This window comes from Sardina pilchardus, chromosome 8, assembly GCF_963854185.1.
Source record: "Sardina pilchardus chromosome 8, fSarPil1.1, whole genome shotgun sequence".
In the NCBI taxonomy this organism is placed as follows: domain Eukaryota; kingdom Metazoa; phylum Chordata; class Actinopteri; order Clupeiformes; family Clupeidae; genus Sardina; species Sardina pilchardus.
Genome location: NC_085001.1, coordinates 24116344 through 24135973, shown reverse-complemented (window position 1 = coordinate 24135973; position 19630 = coordinate 24116344). Strand labels below are relative to the sequence as shown.

General features: G+C 45.8%; 1 protein-coding gene across 5 annotated transcripts in view; it reads left to right on the top strand.

Moving 5' to 3' along the window:
* Positions 1-19630, top strand: part of smarca2 (SWI/SNF related, matrix associated, actin dependent regulator of chromatin, subfamily a, member 2) — a 46442-nt gene that overhangs the window by 563 nt on the left and 26249 nt on the right. For 2 of the 5 annotated variants that reach the window (XM_062543290.1, XM_062543295.1), the window contains exons 2-16: positions 2260-2511; positions 2986-3118; positions 3737-4069; positions 5183-5284; positions 6082-6508; positions 7833-7959; positions 11114-11287; positions 12804-12977; positions 13736-13906; positions 14452-14508; positions 15306-15436; positions 16289-16346; positions 17549-17637; positions 18184-18331; positions 19229-19392. In XM_062543290.1, coding sequence (XP_062399274.1) covers positions 2284-2511; positions 2986-3118; positions 3737-4069; positions 5183-5284; positions 6082-6508; positions 7833-7959; positions 11114-11287; positions 12804-12977; positions 13736-13906; positions 14452-14508; positions 15306-15436; positions 16289-16346; positions 17549-17637; positions 18184-18331; positions 19229-19392 — 2516 coding nt within the window. In that variant the 5' untranslated portion in view covers positions 2260-2283. Of the gene's footprint in view, positions 1-610; positions 819-2259; positions 2512-2985; positions 3119-3736; positions 4070-5182; positions 5285-6081; positions 6509-7832; positions 7960-11113; positions 11288-12803; positions 12978-13735; positions 13907-14451; positions 14509-15305; positions 15437-16288; positions 16347-17548; positions 17638-18183; positions 18332-19228; positions 19393-19630 lie in introns of those variants that run through there. The other 3 variants (XM_062543293.1, XM_062543291.1, XM_062543294.1) reach the window with 3 other exon arrangements.

Sequence of the window (19630 nt, the reverse complement as noted above, 5' to 3'; positions counted from 1 at the left end):
ACTTTTGGTTTATTTCGACACACTGCAATGGCGTGTTCAGTTCTCAGCCGAATGGGCGTAAACAGCACTAGGGGAGCCTGCGACTGAAGTTGAGTGAAATCGGGGCAGAGAGTCGCGGAAGCCATGATCCAATCAGTAACGTTACTTTCTGCAAAATATTACGTGGAACTTAATAGTTATTTGTGAATTGGCTATTTCTTTCGCCCAATCAGTCGTATTATCGAAACAACATGTTTGGAGCAATTAACCTTTTAGCAAAAAACTCCTGAAACAATGAAAGTTTTCATGACAAGTTAAGGTTAGCAGATGTGGCTTGATTTTCTCGGCCTGTCGAATAGCAACATACTCGCAGTGGTACGCATGTGTGTTATGTTAGTTGCCGTGAAGTAGCTCTCAACCACAAACTGTAACATTAATCGCAAAGAATTATAGGTAGAAGTGTTTTAATTGTAATGTATTTCTATCTGTCAACATTCTGTGTCCGACGTTAGGTTACATCATTGCCTGTGGGTTAGTTTGCATTTTAAAGCAGTTGTCACAGTTAACGTTACTGTTTAGAAGTTATGCAACTTCTGTTTCTAAGAAGTTATTCAAACGTTAAGTAGTAGAATATTTCCTCCCAAAGGCGTCTGACACTTGAAGGGACTGACACAAGTTGGCATGGATCAACTGAGGGGTGCGTCAGTTTTTAAACACACCCTTTTCTAATGCAAATACTGTCAGACTGCACTCGCCTGTCAACGACCTCAAAGGCAGCAAACGCAGAAGACTAGCCTATCACATCAGTTGTAAAGAGGTTCTTTTATTAGCAGTCTGAGGTATTCCATTTGATTCCATATTGAAGTCCATATTTAGATACTCAGTGGCATGTTTAAGTCTGTTTTTGATCAATATTGCATTGTTTAAGAACTTGAGAGAATACAGACAAATAATAAAACTCTATAATGATAAAACTAGCATTTCAATATTCAGCTTATTGCTTTTTATTTTCCATCAGAATGTCAGAGGCACAGTATGTTTTAAAGGTGCAGTCTTCAGTTCTGGCTGATTTTACCAGCTACTGAAATTGCAGGGGAAAATAAAAAAAAAAGAAATATATATATGTATATATTTGGCTGGAGTAGTTTAAGGCTCTATTTGTGCTACTTAACTTGTTTCCCATTTAGAAAGTCAATAATGATTGTCCCTAATTGCAATCCATATATGAAAGTTGAATTATTTTTCTTTATTTAGGTATGTGAAATGTGACATAAACACACAGATTCTGTAATGTGAACTCAGCTGATAACTGTTACAGCTAACAGCCAGGCTACACCAGGTCTGCAACTGAAGCGCTCTGTTTGCATAGTGTTAAAATAGTTTTAGAAGACTGGTCTATTTCTTTTGTTAAAGTACACACTACTATCACGACTGGTATTTGATGATTGATTATCAAGATTTCAGGATCGCTTTATCCACCAAATCTACAGAGTACACAGGAATTTGACTTGGTGATGCAGCACAGCATAAAAATTGTGCCTATAGGGAGTTAAAAGGAGATAAAAAGTTAGGTCAAGTTAAAAGTGGCACACACAATAAATAAGACAACACATAGGATTAATGAAGTCAATTATAGTGGAAGCTAATTGTTACAGCAGACGTTCCGTGAACGGAACCAGTGTAGTAGGGCTGTGCAGTTGATCAAATTAATTGGTTATTCGTCAAATCGTCTGAGTGATGCAGCACAGCATAAAAATTGAGCCTAGGAAGTTAAAAGAAGGAGATAAAAAGTTATGTCAAGTTAAAAGTGCCACACACATTTAATAAGACCACACACAGGACTGATGAAGTCATTATAGTGGGAGCTAATTGTTACAGCAGATGTTCCATGAACAGAACTAGTGTTTGCAGTTAATCAAATTAATTGGTTAATCATAATTATGACTTCCAATGATTATGAAAAAAACATAATCAAAATATAATTTTTCCTCATTATGATAATTTTACTGCATTGCCCTCCTTTTGTCTTTAGTCATCATGCACATGATCTTTTTGTGTGTATTTTTTCTTTTGGATAATATTTAAAATTCAGTTTAAAAATGTGAAAGATGTACATCTTGAAAATGGATGATAGTTCACTGTGTATTTGTTTTTAATAACTGTGATCTCATTATTGCCATAATGGAGCAGCCCTGTAGTGTAGCCTCCTTGTATGAATTATGAATTATAATTGTATGAATTATGAAAAAAACACCTTGCACATATATTTCTTTCTTTCAGCAGTCAAACCGTTTCAGAGTGTACATGTCCACACCCACGGACCCATCTGGTGGAATGTCCCGTCCTGGACCATCCCCAGGCCCAGGTCTGTCCCCGGGTCCCATCCTGGGATCCAGCCCTGGTCCAGGCCCCTCTCCTGGGTCGGTGCACAGCATGATGGGCCCTAGCCCGGGGCCTCCCAGTGGACCCCACAGCATGCAGAGCCAGGGGCCCGGAGATTACTCTCAGGAAGGCATGCATCAGATGCATAAGGTATTATATAATCTGATCTGGCCACATACATGCCCGTCATTACAGTTCATAAGCTCTATTTGTACAGCACTTGTTGAGAATAGGTTATACAGTACTTAGTCCTCTATAGAGGTTAGCATGGGATAAGGCCCGTACACACCGAGTCCGATTTTTCGGACGAAATATTCGCATGAAAGTTATGCAGGTTATAAAACGCATGTATTCTAATTAGTCTGTACACACCCAGGACGAAGTTCGTCGCGATGAAAAAACACTTTCGGAACAGTCTTGTTTGATGTCAAATTTCGCATGCAGAAAATCGGTGTGTATGGGCCTATAGAATATACATATAGACATGAATGATGATGACATGTTAATGATAAATAATGATATAGAGATAATGAAGCATAATAATGACGTGCTAATGTTATTGACCTGTCTACCCCATAATAACGAGGAGAAGGCCTTGACTGGTGTGTTTGCATTTCCCCTTAGCCCATGGAGGGCATGCTGGAGAAGGTGCCCATGACAGACGAGATGCACTTTGGCCAGATGAAGAACGTGGGGATGAGGACTCTGCACAGTGGCATGGGTCCGCCCCAGAGCCCCATGGAGCAGCACAGCCAAGGTATGGAGACATGCCCCACATTTAGGGATTTCACAGCATTGGAAGAGCTGGAATCGCAACACACTGAGGTGGGAATCACATTGGAAATGATGAAGCAGTGGTAAAATGTGAAGCAACACACAGACCATAAGAATTCAAAGAAGCCCTATCACGTTCTGAGGTTACACAAGCAGCCTCCGTTCTGTAGCCTAAACTGATAATTGATGAGTCTCGCTATGTAAGGAGTGAAAGTTTGAACGCGTAAATTGTTAGACGCTAGTGCAATGCTGCTGTTCCAACCATACCAAACCATAGCGAACAATAGGAGATCTGTAGCTTACCGCTGGTCAGAGTGATCCCTGTCTTTTGTATGTATTATATGTACAGCATGTATTAGTTTGTGCTTTAATTAAAATGATAAGATTGACATTCTTTTGAATGTTTGTTGGTATATTGCACATGTTTACATAGCTCTATTGCATAATATGCGTAGCATATTTGAATATATGAATTAATCAATTTAATTGAATATTTAAAAGTACAAAATGACAGCTTTTAAACCATTTTACAGACTAAAAAGAATCTTTCCTGTAAACTCTCTCCACCTCCTCTTTTCTCTTCTTGTCTCCCCTCTTGTAGGGTACATATCCCCTCACCCCTCCCCCATGGGTGTCCCCGAGCATGCCCCCAGCCCCATGTCCAACGTGGGCCCCACCGCTCCCCAGATGCCCCCTGCTCAGCCGGGCCCCATGATGCCCATGGACCCGCAGGCGATGGGGCAGCCGGGCCGCGGTCCGTCCTCCTTCAGCCCTGTCCAGCTGCAGCAGCTCCGTGCCCAGATCCTGGCCTACAAGATCCTGGGCCGCGGGCAGCCACTGCCCGAAAACCTGCAGCTGGCCGTGCAGGGCAAGAGGAGCCTGCCCACCATGCAGCAGCCGTCAGTCAACACTGGGCCCTACAGCCGGCCACCAGGTGGGCGCTTCACCACAGGACATGCTAGCACAGGTCGCACTAGTAGGTGATGACAGATATAGAGCAAGGCCGTGAAACAGCATTTATATACAGTATCTGTGTTTATGCATGTGGTCATAACACAACATTAGTCATGGGGCCCCATTTGCACTGTCTTTTTTCTTCTGTCGATCCTCGCTCGAAGGCAGAGATGTCCTTCCGGTGGTCTGTGAAGTCGTTACAGGTGGTCCTCTACCATACTTTTAATGGCCGCGTTTCCCAGATTCGTTAAGAAGCTAAGAACTTCTTAGGAGCGCTCTAAGAGCGTTCTAACAACGCTCCTAAAAAGATCTTAGCACTTAAGAGCTTCTTAACGAATCTGGGAAATGCGGCCAATGTTGTTATCACTGTGTGAAACACTATTGTTTCACCTCACACTTCACAACGGTGGTCCGCGTCTTAGTCAGATCGGTGGGCCTTGGGTCACAGTCACTTGAAAACCCTCTGCTCTAAGCACACCTGCGGCTTTTCTCAATGCATTCTACGTGAAGGTAGATTCTGTTCTTGAGAGTTTGAACTTGAGAAGTTAAGATCAGGAGTTCAGACTCGCAAGAATAAGCGGTTTACAGTACGCTCAATCTGTTGTTTGAGATACTGTATCTGCGTTCTTGGCAGCTCAACTTGAGAGTCTAGTCATTTGTTTATATATTGCTTTATTGGTCTAGCCAATATTTTCACCATTATTTTTTTACTGACATTTGCAATAAAATATATCATTCACCAGCTTGTTTGATTTACTTTTTATTTTGAAAACATGAATTGAATATGAATAAGACTAATGTTCAAGTGCGATGGCAGGAATAACCTGTAGTTCATAAGTTCATGAGAACCCAGGTACAGTAAAGAACGCATATTGAGAAATGCCCCTGGTGAAAATCAGTGTAATGATAAGGGTCTTATTCCTCTAGCTAAATCATGCTTGTTTAGCTAACGTAGAGGGCCACTCCCAAGTTCAGTCTGGTATGCAGAGATGGAAAACATGTACTGCTGTTTGGGCCCAGAGGCTGGGTGCTGGTAGGGAGATTGGCATCCCCTGTAACGTCCAGGCTGATGTTGGCCTTGCTCTTCTCGTAGGTATGCCGATGCCTCCTATTAGCGGACCTACCCCAGGGCCGTGCCCAACGCCTGCCATGCAAGGACACGCTCAAAGTCCCGCGCCAAAACCCTGGACGGAGGGTGAGTCTCCCCCAGATGCCACTGGTCGAGATCAAATACTCCCAAGGCCGAGTACTGGAGCCCCGACCTCAGTGTTTACAATCTTTGATCAATTGAGAAGGCGTGTTGGCCAGTGTGCATTTTAAACATCTTGGCATGTTCCTCACTTTGAAGTCAGTGCAAGATACCCATGGGCAACTCTGCTCTCAAGTAACGTGTGAAGTTGACATGATGAAGATGTCTTTTCATGACCCTAGCTGTGCAATACCACTGGCGAAATAGGAAAAGGGAATTGCTACCCGTGCTGTAGTTAGTATGTATGAGATACATGGTGGATTTATTGTAAAAGAAAAAGAAAGTGAAGGGCACAGGAGTTCATGTATACAAACAGACTCTGTGAAGTGATGGTATAGTTTTTGGAAACACTGATGTTGTTGGTTGTGTGTTGAACAGCTTTTTTCCCTGGAGATCTGTGTACACTCAGATGGGAGATGGGTTCACTCGGAATCTCTAATGAAACCTTTGTTAGGCGGGGAATCATTGATCATTTTTTTATGGCCGTGCTTTACTCGGGAGACACCACACAGAGAGAATGCTATCCTGTGTGCATTACACTCAGAATAAACTACGGTTTTGTGAGGACAAATCGCACCAGGAATTTCAATGACTTGAGGGAGTTCTGCACTCGTCTGCGTAACATTCTTATTCTAGTCATGTCCTTCAGAAGGTGGATACCAAACGCCATTATGCGTTATATATCCCATTACGCTTAATTAACGTTCTGCCACTGATCTCCCTCTCCCCCTCATGCCCTCCAGGCCAGAGTGCTGGCGAGCCGTCCGCCACCCCGCAGAAGCACCCGATGCCCACCCCCAGCGGTCGCCCGTCGCCAGCTCCGCCTGGCGCCCAGCAGATGCCCCAGCCCATGGCCGGCCCCTTGGGAGGACAACAGCAGCAGCAGCAGCACCCGCATCAGCACCAGCACCAGCACCAGCATCAGCATCAGCACCCCCAACCGCAGCCGCCGCAGCTGCCCCACCAGCCCTCCACCCAGCAGCAGCAGCAGCAGCATCAGCAGCATCAGCATCAGCAGCAGGCCCTCCAGCAGCAGCAGCAGCAGCAGCAGCAGCAGGCCGGGCAGCCCTCGCTCATCATCCAGCTGCAGCAGAAGCAGAACCGCATCACGCCCATCCAGAAGCCCCAGGGGCTGGACCCTGTGGAGATCCTGCAGGAGCGCGAGTACAGGTGCGCAAAACAAGACAGCAAAACATATATAATATATTATTATATATTATGCATTATATATATATATATATATATATATACACACACAAACATACATATGTAGACCTTGAATTTCCCCTTGGGGATCAATAAAGTATCTATCTATCTATCTATCTATCTCTATCTAGAGACTGACACACATATATACACGCAAGTGTGTGTGTGTGAGTGAGACGGTGTGTGTGATGTTTGAAAGTGGTAAACAGGCTCAGAGGAGAGGTCATCCATCTCTGCCCTCAGATTCCTCTTCCATCATCCTTTGCTCTTTACCTCTCTCTGAGCGCCTTTCTTCCCCTGCCGTTGGTCAAGCATAGTCCATCTTCCTCCCGTAGCTGAAGCGCTGCCTCCAGGGTCTCTGTAGGTAATGGAGGGCAGCGTGCTCTCGACGTGCTCCCGATGTTCGGACAGGGGGCTTATTAAAGGATCTTCTCGCCCAGCGCCCCTGTTGCGCGGTCGGCCGCTCCTGACCCCCCGTGGCCTTTCCTCGTTAGTCTTCAGACTCGAGCGAGTCGTGCTGGGCCGGGCCGACCGCGGGGCCACGAAAGGGCTTAGCTCTCGCTCTCTCTCCCGGAGCGAAGCTCTTTTGCAGTTCCTTAGAACTTGTGTAGCCCCTGTTGACTAGTGGGCTCTGACAGGCTCATGGCCCAGGAGAGAGTGCTGTCTGGCCAATTAGAGTCGTTCACAGTTTTGGGAAACCGCTGAGAAAGGCCTGCCTTTGAACTTTTTTTTCAAAGAAACACTGACACTGGAACCATTTCATTGGCAAGTTTTTCAAAATCATTTCATCATCACCAATTCCACATCCACATGATCTCAATCCTGTCAACCTTGTTCAACTAGTCTGTTCTTTTCAAAGTTTAAGCTATGAAAGGCTATTGTGGTATGGTGAAAAGTTAAACTTTAATTAAATGTATTGTAATTAATGTAACTAATTAAGGATTGACATGAGAAAATGACCTTTATATCACTGCATTCTCAGCTGAGTACAGCATTGATGAATCCTCATCTTCAGTCAGTAGGTAGCCAAGTGAGCCAGAAGGCACTTGAGAGCAGCACAGGTCAATTTAGTGGGCTTAGTGGCCACTTTACCAGATTTAGCTGGCTCTACTCCAGCAGGATTACTCACCATTGTGCTTCTTGACTCCTTCCTAATCCCTTAATTTGATTAGCACTAAAGGTTGTGTCATGATCTCATATTGACCCCCCACCTCTCTCTCTCTCTCTCTCTCTCTCTCCCCCCCCCTCTCCCTCTCTCTCTCTCGCTCTCATCGGTGCGTCTCTGCAGGCTGCAGGCCAGGATTGCTCACCGCATCCAGGAGCTGGAGAACCTGCCGGGCTCTCTGCCTCCGGACCTGCGCACCAAAGCAACAGTGGAGCTCAAGGCCCTCAGGCTGCTCAACTTCCAGCGCCAGGTACAGATCAGCTTCACACACACACACATGTTCACACACACACACACACAAACACGCACACACACACACACACGCACACGCACACGCACACGCACACACATGCACACACACACAAACACATGCACACATGCACACTTTCAAGTCATGATAATAACTGCCATTAGGGGGCAGTCTTAGCTTTCAGTCCACTATGTTGAACACAATGCAGGCTGAGTGTATCAGAAAAATCACCACTGCCTTACACTAAGTAAAGTGAAGCTTGAATCTCCCTTGAAAAAAAAAAGCTCCCCTCAAAAATCCAGCCGACGAGGCTTAATGACCATCCATCACTGTCAGGTCAGCTGGGACTCGCTGTCACAGTTACATGCATCTCCTTGTCACGACTCGTGTGGAGAGTAGAAATAATGATGGATGGTTTTTCAAGGGACACTCCTTCAGAGGACTCAGAGCGTTCCTCTTGCAATGCCCTTCCACACACGCATACACACACACACACACACACACACACACACACACACACACACACACACACACACACACACACACACACACGTGCACACACACACACACACACACACACACACATGCGCACACACACACACACACACACACACACACACACACACGCATACACACACACACACACACACACACACACACACACACACACACACACACACACACACACACACACACACACACACACACACACACACACACACACGTGCACACACACACACACACACACACACACACACACACGCACAAATACACACACACACACACACACTCACACACACTCTCATACAGTAATTTCCTGTGTATTAGCCACATTGTGTATTAACCACATGACAGTGTTTTATGCAAGTTAAAAGAAACATAACCATATTAATGCCATAGTAACTACCCCTGTGTATTAAGAATCAGTGTGTGTATAAGCAGTAATTACAGTGCATGAAAATGCACTGTACTGTTCTTCCAAGGCTTCTTCTTCTTCTTCTTATTATTCCGCTGATCAAATTCATTTTTTCTATTCAGCTTGAACCGTTTAACTTAGAAACTTCATTCAAACGTCGCAACGTAGGTCTTAAATAGGGGAAGGCTGCTAAGTATTTTTCAACTTTGTAACTTTTATACTTTTTAAACTATAAATTAAAAACTATTACAAATTTCCCCATAGACTTAACATTGGCCTCTATGACATCACAATCGGATCATTAAGCAATTAGAATCTTATGCCAGGTGGCCAGCCCCACCTGCAGCAGCTCTCTCTCTCTCTCAGGCTACATACGCTGGCTCTCTTAAGACTAGACAGTTAAATTGATTACACCTGTATCTGTATCCACTACTCTCAGTAGAGAGCTGTGTCTCTCCAGTCTACAAGAATATAAGGCACATTCCATCCAACTTTCTATCCATTCATCTTCTTCAGACCATTCACTCATCCACCCATTAAACTGTCTATCAACATCTATTAAACAATCTGCCTATCAACATCCATTAAACTCTCTGTCTATCAACATTAATTAGACTATCTACATTCAACTTTTAAATGATTTACTCTGTCTCAGGCTTTAAGCACACTCTCTCTTAAGACTAGCCAGTTAAATTGATTACACCTGTATCAACTACTCTCAGAGAGCTGTATCAGTGTCTCTCTTAACAAGAATATAAGGCACATTCCATCCAACCTTCTATCCATTCATCTTCTTCAGACCATTCACTCATCCACCCATTAAACTGTCAATCAATATCTATTAAACAATCTGCCTATCAACATCCATTAAACATTCTGTCTATCAACATTAATTAGACTATCTACATACAACTTTCAAAGTATTTACTGTGGGTGCCTCTCAAGCAGCGTTTATATGTCCTCCCTCGCTCCTCGATCCTCAATGATCTACATAAAGAAAGATAGAAGAAGGGCTAGACTATCCCATTGTTGCCGCTCCATCATTCTTTATGTAGATCAGTGAGGATCGAGGAGCGAGAGAGGACGCGTAAACGCTATATGAGAGGCACCTTCTGTCTCAGGCTTTAAGCATACAATCTTATTTAGACTACAGATTCTGTTTCACTACTTCCTCTGTCCACAACTGTTTCAAAATAAAGGTCCTCACTGCAATAATACACTATTAAATCATTTAACCATTGTAACTACTCAACTATTTAACTGTTCAACCATTCCAACTGTCAGTTATCAACTATGCCTCCAGTCAACTACACGAAACCTCCATGTACCTAGCAATCAACATACCAACCATTAAAATTAAGCGTTTATGACCGTTTCCATAGCAACCAACATGATTATGCTGCAGTAACTTCTTGCTTCCTGATAGTGGCCACCATGGATACCCTAGCAACAAATGTTTCAAAATAAAAGTCCTCACTAGCAAGTTAGCTGGTTAGCATGGTTAGCATAGTTAACATTGTTAGCATAGTTAGCATTTTTAGCATAACTGCAAAAAACATCTAACTAAGTTAGCTAATCAACCTGGTTAGCATTGTTAGCAATTTTAGCATTGTTAGCATTTTTAGCATTATTGCTAGAAATCATCAGTCAAGTTAGCTAATCAACCTGGTTAGCATTGTTAGTTTAAGTTAGCATTGTTACCATAGTTAGCATTGCTAGCATAGTTAGCATTTTTAACATAACTGCTAGAAATCATTAGCTAAGTTAGCTAATCAACCTGGTTAACACTGTGAGCATAGTTAGCATAGTTAACCTTTTTACCATTACTGCATGAAATCAGTAGCTAAGTTAACCAATCAACCTGGTTATCATTGTTACCATAGTTAACATTTTAACATGAATAGAAATCAGCAAATCAAAATGTTTCAGCTTTAAACTGTCTACCTTCACACTATCAACTCTCTGTAAACTATGCAACCACCATATTTACCCTAGCTACACCTTGGTAACCATATCTACATTATCTATCTATTTTTGCATTTCATGCACTGGTAATTCCTTGGAATTGCATTTCTAGTTGTAATTGCTGTGCAATTGCTCTCACTTTCTCTCTCTGTCTCTCACTCTCTCTCTCTCTTTCTCTCTCTCCCACTTTTTCTCTCTCTCACTCTCTCTCACTCACCCCCCGCCCCCCCCCCCCCCCCCCCCCCCCCTCTCTCTCTCTCTCTCTGTGTGCAGCTGAGGCAGGACGTGGTGGCGTGCATGCGGCGGGACACCACTCTGGAGACGGCGCTCAACTCCAAGGCCTACAAGCGCAGCAAGAGGCAGACGCTGAGGGAGGCGCGCATGACCGAGAAGCTGGAGAAGCAGCAGAAGATCGAGCTGGAGAGGAAGCGCCGGCAGAAGCACCAGGTACGGGAGGGAGAACACACACACACACATGCTGTACGCGAGATCACACACAAGCGCAAACACACACACACACACACACACACATGCCGGCAGAAGCACCAGGTACGGGAGTGAGAACACATACATATACTGTACGCGAGCTCACACACAAGCGCAAACACACACACACACACACATGCCGGCAGAAGCACCAGGTACGGGAGTGAGAACACACACACACATACATGAGCTCACACACATGGGCAAAAACACACACACACACACACACACACACACATACCGGCAGAAGCACCAGGTACGGGAGTGAGAACACACACATATACTGTACGCGAGCTCACACACAAGCGCAAACACACACACACACACACACACACACACACATGCCGGCAGAAGCACCAGGTACGGGAGTGAGAACACACACACACATACATGAGCTCACACACATGGGCAAAAACACACACACACACACACACACACACACACATACCGGCAGAAGCACCAGGTACGGGAGTGAGAACACACACATATACTGTACGCGAGCTCACACACAAGCGCAAACACACACACACAAACACACACATATGCCGGCAGAAGCACCAGGTACTGGAGTGATAACACACACACATATGAGCTCACACACATGTGCAAACACACACGCGCGCGCACGCGCCGGCAGAAGCACCAGATACAGGAGTGATAACATACACTCACACACACACACTAAGACACTCACTCATTCACATGTACAGTAAATTGACTTACACACAGTATATTTATACCCACATTCATTCATGTAAGTACACAAAGTGGTTGCTTGCAGACATGTGCTCAGCCCGTCACCACTGCCGAACAGCACACTGAAGTGTACTCCCTCAAGCGTTATCTGCACCACCAATGTATTCTATTCCATGAGTGAGGATGTCTCAACACATAGCCCCAACCAGACACTTCACTGGCAGTAATCACTTCCTTTGTAGCATATCTGTGCTGTAGGATGTCAACATACAGTTCTTTTCATTCAAGGGAACTTAATTGCAGTGGCGGGTGTATTCGTTGCTTGGCAACTGAAGCACAGTGGCCTTTACACTGTGTAGCATGACATGATAATAGACTTTATTCGTCGTCTATTTTTGTGTGCTTGCTAAAGCTGCTCAAAGTACCTCAACATTTCAACACAGAACAGGAGAGACATAATCTATAGATTTTTTTTTTTATATATAGAATTTTTGTGTGTGTCTGTGTGTGTTTGTGCGTTTGTGTGTGTGTCTGTCATCTATCTGTCGAACCGTTTGTCCGATTGATTCAAACTTGGCAGATGTCTTGCTACGGGCACGAGTAATCGCAGTGCCAAGTTTGATGTTGTTTGGATAAGAGACGCAAAAGATATCATGCAAGGGCCTGTAAGGGCACGCTATTGGGCTACAGGTATTCTACAGGAATAGCATGTTTGAACGGGCACTGTGCTCGTAATAATGATCATGAAAAGCAAACCATGCTATTGTTTGTGTCGTTCTAGGAGTATTTGAACAGCATTCTGCAGCATGCCAAGGACTTCAAAGAATACCACAGGTCCATTTCCGGAAAGATCCAGAAGCTGTCCAAGGCCGTGGCCACATGGCACACCAACACGGAGCGCGAGCAGAAGAAGGAGACGGAGCGGATCGAGAAGGAGAGGATGAGGAGGCTGATGGTACGTGCTCTTCATCATGTGTCCGTCAGCCCCCCCGGCAGCCATGGTAGTATTGGGTTAGAGAACAACAACATGAGAGCTGTTCACAGAGTTCACGGAGTAACTTGAAATGTGAATCGGTAATGTACCCTGTGAAGCCTGTGTTCCAACATTGCGCATATTCTGTGAGCATGGTGAAAGTCCAGACACATGCAGTCCCTTCTTTTCCATTAGCAAACCCATGTAGTGGCCTACTTAAGAGCCGAGAGCTGTATTATAAAGTCGGGTCACTTGTTTATCCAAGTAACTTCAGAAGTAACCACACTGATTGGAGCTCCGGGTGCTCATCAACAGGCCAGACGTTATCAGACAGTCGACCGCCGGCCTGATCTGATCCCCATCAGACTGATTTTTCCCTGAATCAAGCTGTGCCTGTCGTAGGGAAAGGATGTTTGTTTCCAAATCATTTAGTGCTGCTATTCACCGATCCTCTGTGAGTTCTTTGCCAGAGATAGACAAAGACGCTTGATTGCAAAAACTGATGTCGAGAATATTATCGATGGCAATTCATATTTTTGTTGCCTTTTCTCCTTCTGATTGTGTCCTTTGTGTGGTTGAGTGATGGGGATGGTGGGTTTACTGTAATGTATGTATGATAACAAGTGTGTGAAGTGTGCATGAGTGTGTACAGTATGTGTGCGTGTATGTATGTGCATGTGCACCTGTGTCTGTCTCTGTGTGCTGTATGAATGCACGCTGACGTGTGGTCTCTGTGGCAGGCGGAGGATGAGGAGGGCTACCGGAAGCTGATCGACCAGAAGAAGGACAAGCGCCTGGCCTACCTGCTGCAGCAGACGGACGAGTATGTGGCCAACCTCACCAGCCTGGTGTACGAGCACAAGGCCGCCCAGGCCGCCAAGGACAGGAAGAAGAAGAAGAAGAAGAAGAAGGTGATCATGTTTGACACATTTCAATCAAATTACAGTCTAAATCTCCCTTAAAAAAACCTCAAGTTAGACACTTAAAGGGATACTTCACCGATTAGCATTAAGCTTTGTATCTTTAGAAAACCAGTCATGTTTTTGAATGGTCGTGCATCATTCCCTTAGTTTGCCTTGAGATGGGAGAAATAAGGATTTCAATGTTGGACTTCCTGCTTTCAATGATAAAAATCATCATTTTACATCATTGAAAGCAGGAAGTCCTATTCATGGGCTTCATTGAAATCCGTATTTCTCCCATCTCAAGGCAAACTAAGGGAATGATGCACGACCATTCAAAAACATGACTGGTTTTCTAAAGATACAAAGCTTAATGCTAATCGGTGAAGTGTCCCTTTAAATTGAGGCTTTGCCATGGGGGAAATACTGTAGGTATTGTGTGTGTACAGTATGCACTGTATGCAGGGCAATGGGTTTTGTTCTCAAACTTTTGATTTTTGTTGTGAATGTTCCTTTGTTCAGCATGATGAATTTGTACCTTTTCCTATCTGCAGTTGCAGAAATTGGAGGGTGACGTTGAAGGACTTGGAGCCATCGGCCCAGATGGAGAGGTAACCATAGGCCACTTTGTCTTATGCCTGGGCTTACACGGGGTCCGTAACTGAAGTGATCCGTTTGCGTACCGTAAAAAATTGTTTCAGAAAAATGCTCTAATTTTTCCTGGAAGTAAGTGCTGCTATTACGTCTAATGTAGCCAGTTCCATTAATTACAGTGGAATCTAATTATGAGAGCCGATGCTCCGAGAACAGAACTCTTCAGTTAGTTGCCTGGTGTACTGTAGACTCCCAGCCACACTGGGGGCAGGCAACGTGAGCACGAGTGCCATTAGTGGTGCCCTCTGGGCTGGCCCTTTGTTGACCTCAGACTGATGGTGCTCTCATAAGGGCTGTGAACTTCCAGAGGTGTGCAGTGCAGTGCACAGCCCCTTTCATCCTCTACTGGCACTCCAGAGGTGCCCTGTGTGGAGATGTCCTTGAATACAGATGTGATGTGACAGCTGATCTTGTGCTCCTCTATTCTTCTCTCCATCGCTCCTTGTCTGGGCCCCTCTGTTGTCACTGCCTCACCTCCTGTTCTCCTGTTCTCCTCCTGTTCTCCTGTTCTCCTCCTGTTCTCCTCCCTCCCTGTCTCTCCAATCTCATCGTGCTTCCATGCTCGTTCCCTCTCTCATCGTGTCTCCATTCTCTTCCTTGGTCTGTCTTTCTTACCCTCTTTCACTTTCTTCTGGTCTGTCCATCCCCCTCCTCCCTTTCGTCCTCCTCTTTCTCCTCCTCCATTCTCTCTCTCTCTCTCTCTCTCTCTCTCTCTCTCTCTCTCTCTCTCTCTCTCTGTCTGTCTGTTCCGTAGCCAATGGACGAGAGCAGTCAGATGAGCGAGCTGCCCGTCAAGTTGATCCAGACGGAGACGGGCAAAGTGCTGCAGGGCACCGACGCCCCCAAGTCCAGTCAGCTGGAGGCCTGGCTGGAGATGAATCCGGGGTGAGAGTGGACACACACACGCACACGCACACACACACACACACACACACACACACACACACACACACACACACACACACACACACACACACACACACAAATGCACACACACACACACACACACACACACACACTCACACTGTCTCTCCTCTTGCCCTTTCTTCCTCTTTTTTGGCTAGTCTTGCCCTTTCTCTTTTCAAGTGTTGTCATCCTCTGGCTCCCAGCGAGGGAGGCTGGTACAGCGAGAGCCAGAGAGTGTTTAGAGGGGCTGAAGGAGGGCTTTAAAATGCCGGGGGGTATGTGCAGGCTGGCCTTGAAGTCCGGGGGGCGGGGAAGCGCTCTCCGAGCTGTCAGCTGTAGGCTGGCGAGCTGTCACAGTGGGGGAAGCTGAGCATACATTCAGATGGTCTCGAATGGACACGCTCACCGATGAAGTATCCGTTATGACAGACAAAGGGGAATGAATTCAGTAGTGTCCTTGTCTTGCGTCAGTTACTTGACATTGACATGTGCAATTTTTGAGTGTGTGTGAGTTTGTGTGTGTGTGTGTGTTGTGTGTGCGCGTATGAGTGTGCGCGTATGAGTGTGTGTGTGTGTGTGTGTTGTGTGTGCGCGTATGAGTGTGCGCATATGAGTGTGTGTGTGTGTGTGTGTGTGTGTCTGTGTGTGTGTGTTGTGTGTGTGTCCACCCAACAAAGTGCGCGTGGCTTGACTTTGCGTGTGCCCGTAGCGCAGGCAGCAGGGATTATATTAAGACAGACAGACGTGAGAGAGTAAACATCAACAGCCTCTGTCTGACGTGCCGCTGTCTCTGTCTCTGTCTCTGTCTCTGTCTCTGTCTCTGCTCCGCAGCTATGAAGTGGCCCCGCGCTCCGACAGCGAGGAGAGCGGCTCCGAGTTTGAGGAAGAGGTGAGCTGCTTATTTTTCCTTTTCTTTTTTTTCCCCCCCTAGAAGGTTAGGTGTTGGGGTCTTTCATGTTACACACACCAGTATGCACAGCCAGACACGTAATTCCCTTTCACACACACCAAGGCCAAAGGTTCACGCATGTGTACAGTCACACACAGTCATTAATGCTGAAGCACGACTGCAGGCAAGGACACTATGATAAGATGCTGCATGCATGTGTAATACATGGGTCTGATAATCCTCCTGGGGATTCAGGGTGCCATAGAACATATAGTCACATACAAATGCAAAACACATACTGTAGTTGAACAACAATTTTAATCCTTTTTATTGGTCACAGCTTGGTCAGTAATGGACCATAAAGGAGCATAGCATCTTTTATTTGAGAAGAATATCACCTTTGGACATACATGTGCAAACATTCTCTCTAAACACACACACACGCACACACACTCACAGCCCCTCAGAGATGATGAGAGGCCTCGTCTCTTTGAAGTCCTCACAGGACATGAGACATGCTCTCCCCAGGTGGCCTGTACGTTGGTCGTTTCATCTTTTCACCTTGTCTTGCTATGATCTTGTGATTGAGTTCTCCTCATCAACTCCTCTACTTGCCTCCTCCTGTTCCTGCACCTTTCAACTCTTTCCATCCGCCCCATCCGTCTATCCGCCCGTCCACCCATCTGCTAGCCCCCCCACCGGCAGCTTTGTGATGGGCTGTCTGAATGGATGAGGTCGTTGCAGGTGTTCGATTGTGTGCTGGTCCTAGGGATGGGAGATGTGTGATGTAGTGTATACATAAATGCTGACATTTATGCATTGTACTATACTAGAGTTTTAGTATAGTATGCCTAAATATCAGTATTTATTTGGATTGTGTAGCTAAAGAATTGGCCCCATCATATTATTTTATATCTAATTAAATGTGTACAGCGAAAAAAATGCATAAAATAAAAACACTTGTCACATACAGGCCGGAAAACACAAGCACATGATTCTGCAGACTGCAGACTGTACCCACAGTCATGCAAAAACATAGTCAGTCATCGATTCAGTGATGCAATAGAGAAGTGTTATCTTTGAGTGCAGTGTATAAAAGGATGTTGCACATCCCTAGTTGGTGTGAGTGTTTCCATTCGTGAGGGGCTAATTGGCCCCTCCGGCCTGGCTGTTGTGGTGTGTGTGTGTCTGTGTTTGTTTAGGACGAGGACGAGGCCATATCACACCCGGACGCGGAAGAGAAGAAATCCGCCAACCTCGAAAGCGAGAAGCCCGCCGAGCACATCATCGAGTATGTCTCTGCCAACACACACACACACAATCACACACACACACACACACACGCACACACACACACACACGCACACACACACACACACACACGCACACGCACACACTGCAGTCCTTTATTCTTCCTGCCATCTCACTCCCGAAGGTGTGATTAGTGGAGGTAGACTCATTCACTGAAGCGCACTCGACCCCCTCACCCACTGATCCAGAAGCAGCTTCCTGCGACCGCGCTCTGCTGTTAATCTAATGTGGATAATGAAATAGCAGCCGCGTGTGGATGACACTTCAATGAAAAGAGACCGGGTCTGCTAAAGATCTGACTCACAATGTATTCTTGTCTCTCTCCCCCTCTCTCTCTCTCTCTCTCTCATTTGTTCTATCTCTCATTCTACCTCGCCCACTCCTCCCCATCATCCAACTCTCTGATATCTGCCTCTCTCTCTCTCTCTCTCTCTCTCTCTGTCACACGTGCTCTCTTTCTCCGTCTCCCTCTCCTCTCGGTCCCTCTGTGCCTTGTCCCCATCTGTCCTCTCCCTGGCGCGCGCAGGTCGGCCAAACAGGACGTGGACGACGAGTACAGCGCGGAGGCGGGCTCCGAGAGCCTCCACTCCTACTACGGCGTGGCGCACGCCGTCATCGAGAGGGTGGAGAAGCAGTCCTCCCTGCTGATCAACGGCAGCCTGAAGCACTACCAGGTAAAGCGATAAACCCGAAAGGCATGAAACCGATCCCATGGAATACATCAAAGCATGCGTACGAAATGCGGTGTGAAAGATGTGCTCCGACTGGATCCTGGTGGAAACGTAGTAATGAATGCAAACACACACATTCTCAAGCGAGCGCCTCGCTGGTGCACACAAGGGCCCGGACATGATCGCGCATAGACAGCCCTCGGTATGGTGAGCACACACACACACGCACGCACGCACGCACGCACGCACGCGCGAGCACGAGCACGAGCACACACACACACACACACACACACACACACACACACACACATGCAGATACAGCAGCTGTTCTTGTCATCCTCAGCACAGAGAGCTTACTCAAAAATGGGTTGCCTGGAGGGAGGAAGTCAAACTACAATAGGGGTTAAAAATTATTAAGAAAAGAAAATACTGCTTGAAAGAGTCAAATGAATTTCACAGTTTAGGGGCCAACATTATATATGTTAACGTGTTCGCTGTCCTGATGATGGCAAATACAAAATTAAATGTGAAATTGTTTTCATTCATTCTACAGTTTTCTGCAATTTTTCGTGACACGCACAATTGCAGAACTGTCTATGCCAAATGCTACGTATGCAGTATGAAACATATGCGTATCTCCAGAGGTGGAAAAGTCCAGGTTCAGAAAGCGAAAGTCCTACCACATACCTGTGCCAACCATTTACTTCAACCAGCTGATTCTAATTAGCACAACTCTTCAGCCAGGTAGAGCAGCTAATTGGTGACATCACCTGTGTTAAGTGCACAGTTAGAACCAATGCATGGCTTTTTACTTTCTGAAGCTGGACTTTTCCACATCTGCGTTGGTATCTCCAGCGAGCGTGTTGGTGAGCTCTTCTTTATTGCTGTGCTCCTGCGCAGGTCCAGGGCCTGGAGTGGATGGTGTCCCTGTACAACAACAACCTGAACGGCATCCTGGCCGACGAGATGGGCCTGGGCAAGACCATCCAGACCATCGCCCTCATCACCTACCTGATGGAGCACAAGAGGCTCAACGGGCCCTACCTGATCATCGTGCCTCTCTCGTGCGTTTACACAGATCACCACAACCACACACACCACATCACTTTAACTAGAAAAGCACTCAGAGAGCCAAACCTCCACCAAGCGAACACACAACCGCCTCCTGCATCCAGACGGTGACAGATCAATTTCATCGAAATCCATCCATAACTTTTTAAGTTATCTTGCGAACAAACAGACAGACAAAACAAACCAACAAACAAACCCCGATGAAAACATAACCTCCTTGGCGGAGGTAAA